General features: G+C 40.6%; 1 protein-coding gene across 2 annotated transcripts; it reads left to right on the top strand.

Moving 5' to 3' along the window:
- Positions 1-3732: 3732 nt before the first annotated feature.
- Positions 3733-4860, top strand: LOC122649879 (protodermal factor 1). 2 transcript variants are annotated; one of them, XM_043843136.1, is made up of 3 exons: positions 3733-4003; positions 4084-4354; positions 4446-4860. In XM_043843136.1, the coding sequence occupies exons 1-3, from the start codon at positions 3844-3846 to the stop codon at positions 4774-4776; spliced, it is 762 nt and encodes a 253-aa protein (XP_043699071.1). In that variant the 5' UTR covers positions 3733-3843; the 3' UTR covers positions 4777-4860. The 2 variants fall into 2 exon arrangements, with proteins under 2 accessions (XP_043699071.1, XP_043699072.1); XM_043843137.1 differs by having other exon boundaries at positions 3739-3991.
- Positions 4861-5296: the final 436 nt, after the last annotated feature.

The following is a 5296-nucleotide window of genomic DNA, read 5'->3' on the forward strand; positions in this document are numbered from 1 at the left end:
CAGCACCTCCTTATTAGAGGAACCGTGGAATTGACCCGGACAAAAAACTGGAGGAGATAATTTTCTGTAGATTTACTATAGATTTCATTCACGTGACAGAAAATTACCCTAAATCTTTTTATCTTAGTTTATTTTGTGATGAGGTAATGCTTACGTTGTGGCAAGGATGATAAATAACATTATTTGGTATGACTTATGACCCTTTAGTAAGGTTGACAAAATTAAGGGTTCCATAATATTTCTTTTCTTTTGTTGTCCGATAAAGTAATTTATTATCCTTTCTTAACCTCCGACGGAGTAATTAAAGAGTATGGTCGGCTAGTGAGTTTGATCATTTATTATTGCTTTTGTGAAATCCCTCATTTTCTACTCCCGTAAGGCCATGAGTACTCAAAAATGGGATCGGGCTCCTCTCTAGCGAGCGTCCCGCCCAGTGAGTGTCCAGTGAGGCATCAACCTCTGGGCTGCTGGGTGCACGTTAGGATGTGTGCTTACGTGGGATTCAATGTGCATCCAACCAGTTAGGCCATTGGACACCTCACTAACACTTCCAAGGCGATGGGCTCACTGGAGAGGATCTAAACCTTAAAAATGAAAATGTATGGAAAATTCATACATCTACCCAACAAATAAAATAATAGTGGCTGTGGTTTACATGAACTCAATTATTCTTTTATTTTTGACCTCAAAGATAACTCTTTTTTTTTTTTTTTATGTGGCCTCATGTTTGATTGTAATCCTTAACAGAGGGTTTAAATCAAATTTGGATGATTTCTATTATTTAAGATATCACTCACTTGGCATCGAGTTTAGAATCATGTATTCTTACTTTTATTCTAAGGAAGAGAAATAGTTTGACTGATTCTCTTGACTTGATACTTAACGTGTAGGATTAATTGGCAAATTTCCATTCCCTGGCTTCTGGAATTAATTTGGAATCCATGTGTACTAACCGTTCTTATTAGTAAAGGTTTATTTACACACACACACAAAAAAAACAAAAACCTTAACAGAGTCGATACTTGATACTAATGGTGTCTGCCATTTTCTTGTTTGCTCGACTTATTCTCCTTGGAGTTGGAGGGTATAGGGAAGGATTAATATTGCAACCCATATAAGAAAACAGGAAGGGCAAGGATAAACTATAAAGAAACAAATAGGTTCAGTCTGGTGTGGCCCTTGTTTGAGCGTAGGAAGTGATGGATCCATCGAACAAGTTAGTCAAGAATTGGCCCTTGAAACCAAATAAGGTCCTTGCTTTATGATATATGCAGATGGTGCTAAATGCTTCTACAGTGCATTTGGTTAAGCCTAGAGAGGTTCATGTTTGGCACAATAGTCAATACTTACCAATCTGGTTTTAAGAAAACCAAAAAGATGACTATGCTAGCCCACCTAAAAGGAAAATTCTTACACGAGTGATTGTATCCCTATCCTCTATTGATAGTGAAATAGATCCCATCTCTATGAACGTAGACAATCTTTATCTCTTTCACTATAAGTCTGCTTATAGTCTTAGACTCTTAGCATAAAAAACCATGGCCAGTATTAGAACCACCTATCTATTGAAGAATGATGGAATACATTAGCTTGAAACGAGGAAAGCTCCTGCTTCTAGCAATGTTGATAAACACAGCAAAATTGTGTTTGCTTCCACTTGTTGGGCCATTAGGAGGGTAACCTACTATTTATCAATAGGATTAGTGTACTCTCTGATTGAGGCATTGGGTGCGGGAGGAATTAATCCCATGTTATCTATTTTTTATGGGAGAATGTTCATTGGGCCGCAGCGCAGGCTGCACCCAGGCACATGGGCCTGCCACTCAAGGGGGCAGGGTGGTCATTGCGCCCACCCCCATGTGCCTGGGCACAGCCTGTGCTGCGGCACAGAGAACAGCGCCCCATTTTTTATATACAATTGGTGTTTTGTTATTCATGTTATGGGAAAGGGAAACATGACCAGGAATCATTCTCATGTAGATGTCATGGGCTTTAGCCTTGAATTTTCAAGGGTCCATTGCTGTAAACTTGAATTTTTCCCCCAGCTGCTCATTTATCCTAGACTTTTATATGATGCCTGGGAAGCTTTTAAAACGTTTGGGTTTTTTATTTCTTCTTTTTTTTTTTTCGGTAGGGGGGGGGGGTGGTGGGAGGAAGGGTTGGGGTGAGCTAATAACATTCCCAAAGGTAGGTGAACTTTATCGAGTACACCGGCTACCACTTGGCAAGCAATTAGATCAACATTAGGGCTCTTCACCCATCTCATTGGCTAAAATCAACAGAAAAAATGATCATACTATAAAAGAGCGTACCCAGTACGAGGCTCCCACCACTGCGGGGTCTGTGGAGGGTCACAACTCACAATGTAAGCAGTCTTACCCCTGCTTCGCAGAGAGGCTGTTTTCAAAGACTTGAACCTGTGCTCACTTAGTCACAATGGAACAACCTAACCGTAGCACCAAGGTCCACCGTCAGAAAATAATCATGCTATATGGGTTTAAAGTGTTTCCAAAATTATTAAAAAAAAATCACGAACATATCACTAACCTCCATTAATTATTACATATTAGAGATTTGGAGCATTCTTGTAACTTTTCATAGTATTGAGTCATGATTTAACCCTCATTATAAACTTCTAATGAGCTGAAAATTTACTAGTGAGATGGGTACATGATCCCTTGTAGCATGGATCCGCCCATGTCCACCATTTCTTGCCACATGATCATATATAACTGGTGGACTTTGTGTCCCTTGGTGAACATTAACATTTACCCCATTTTTTTTTTTTTTATTGGAATTAAAACTTTCAAATGTTTGGTTGGGAAGGCCATAGCTCCTTCCTCCTCTGATTACTAATTTGGAGTGACATAAGGAAAGATATTGTTAAGGTCAAGACTCAGGACAGAGGACATTAGTTTCCAATTCTCACAAAAGCTTGAAATGGATAGATGAGAATTTTAAAGCCTCCCCATACTGAATCAGATTATAGATCAAGAAGGGTATACATTTTTGTGTTTCCCTGAGCTATGAGTTATTGAGAAATGATTCAAAGAGAAGGCATTACAATGTTATCTGTAGCTGTCAACCATGAACCATATGCTTGAAAGCAACACAACAGCATCCGTAGTCCTTAACATGAATTGGTACATTTCCCAAGGAAGGAAAACAGCTAATATGCACTTACTCTCCTGCACTGTAATTCTAATTTAAGAGTCCTGTCTTCACCTAACAATTAACCACCAATTTACTTCACCCAAAACATTGAAATGGAAAATTATATCATCATCATCATCACTCACAAGTCACAACCTCTCCTCTCCCAGAAAATGGGAAAACAGATTTACAGAAATAAAAATATTTTGTGTGTGTGTGTGAGAGAGAGAGAGAGAGAGAGAGAGAGAGAGAGAGAGAGAATGTGCACTTCTACACTTCTGGAGGTAAAGATATTCAAGTGTTATGGATTTTAAGCCAAATGGCAAAGTATTGTGGATGCCACATGGCAAGTGATGACAGGTACTGAAGAGAAGTAGGGAGGTTTAAGAGTTCCTCTTCTATGAAATGTTTTGCTGGGACTTAACAGAAAATAACTCCACTGTAATGTCCTCAATTTTTGCCGGTGGGAAGCTTTAATGCAGCACATCTATTGTCTATTATTAATTCATATAAATGCACCTGCAACATGTCAACTAACCCAAAAACTCTTCCACCTGCTTCTATTTACTGTGCTCTCAGAGCCCAATCCACCCATTTATATTCACCACTTCCTTACCTTCACATAGACTCATCTCTCACTTCAGTCTCCTCTCCCATTTCCTTCTTCTGATCAGTTTTGCTGAAGCAAAGATGGAGCAAAGGAGAAGCCTAAACCCTTCCTTCATATGGGTTCTGATAGTTGTTATAGTTTCTCAGAACTTGGTGATCATTCCTGTCATGTCCAGAAACTTTGAAGATCAAAAGCACTACTACTCCTCCCCCAGCCCACATACTGGAGGTACTCCAAGAGGTAATCTCTCTCTGTCTCTCTCTCTCTCTCTCTCTATCTGTCTTTCATGATACATTGTGATTGAATTTTGTTTTGTGCAGATCCACACAAGAGTCCTCCCCATGGAACTTCACCATCACCCTCACATGGAAGTGGTGGAAGCTGCAATCCTACACCTTCAACACCTTCACCACCTTCTACAGGTGGTGGTGGTGGTGGTGGATACTACCACTCTCCTCCAAGTTCTGGCAGTGGTGGTGGCACTCCATCCACTCCAACTGTTGCGCCCATTACCCCAACCATTCCCAGTATCTCTTCACCACCACCACCACTGATGCTTGATCCCAATACACCCCTTGGTGGTACATGCAAGTAAGTCAGTAACCACAGATTTTCACAAACCTTGTTATGGTTATATGGTGGTTTTGCTTCAGTCTCATGTCTGTATGTGTTCTTGTTTTAGTTTCTGGAGGACACACCCAGCACTGATATGGAGTCTGCTAGGCTGGTGGGGTACAGTGGGAGGTGTGTTCGGTGTTCTAGCCACTCCAGCAACGGGGACAAGCCTTAGCTTGCCACAAGCACTAGCCAACACACGCAGTGATGGGATCGGTGCACTCTACCGAGAAGGGACAGCTTCCTTCCTCAACTCCATGGTAAATAAGAAGTTCCCTTTCACCACCAAGGAAGTGAAGGATAGCTTTGTCAGGGCAGTAGCATCTAACAAGGCTGCAGCAGCTCAAGCAGAGCTTTTCAAGCAAGCTAATGAGGGTCGTCTCAAGCGCAAAACTTGAAACACACACAGCTTTTCAATTTCAGTTTTAACAGCTTTTGTTAAGTCTCTAGACATTTGAGTTTCTTTTAGGGTTGTTTGCATGGATTTTTATTTGTTACTGTTTGTCACCAGGATGGCTCTATGTTGAGTTAGTTTCTGATGATGCCCGGGGCTATGATATTATATCACATTAAGATGACTACCTTGTTTTACTGATTAGCAGATATTTATAAGTTCCAAATAAATATGTTTATGTTGGAATTTTTAGTCTCATCTCTCAATGCAAACATAGTTTTTGATAAAGTTTCCGTGAAGAAGATTTAATGGATTAATCGTTGCTACCCATCTGTATAAAGTAGGCAAAGTTAGAACCTCAACTAATTATAATTGGGTGCTAGAAATGTTTCAATGTGGGGGAGTGTACCAACCTCACCCAGACACAAAGGGAGAGGGTGAAATGACCACCCTGCCCCTATTAAAAGTGAAAATGACCACCCACCTGATGCTTCCACGTGGGTGGGTTTCCATTGACCAGCCCC

The sequence above is a fragment of the Telopea speciosissima genome, chromosome 2, assembly GCF_018873765.1.
Source record: "Telopea speciosissima isolate NSW1024214 ecotype Mountain lineage chromosome 2, Tspe_v1, whole genome shotgun sequence".
In the NCBI taxonomy this organism is placed as follows: Eukaryota; Viridiplantae; Streptophyta; class Magnoliopsida; order Proteales; family Proteaceae; genus Telopea; species Telopea speciosissima.

Excerpts from the sequence above, each read along its gene's own strand:
- LOC122649879 (XM_043843136.1), top strand. The coding sequence starts at position 3,844 with ATGGAGCAAAGGAGAAGCCTAAACCCTTCCTTCATATGGGTTCTGATA. Across the intron at positions 4,004-4,083 it reads TACTGGAGGTACTCCAAGAG|ATCCACACAAGAGTCCTCCC; the intron begins GTAATCTCTCTC and ends TGTTTTGTGCAG. Across the intron at positions 4,355-4,445 it reads CCCCTTGGTGGTACATGCAA|TTTCTGGAGGACACACCCAG; the intron begins GTAAGTCAGTAA and ends TTCTTGTTTTAG.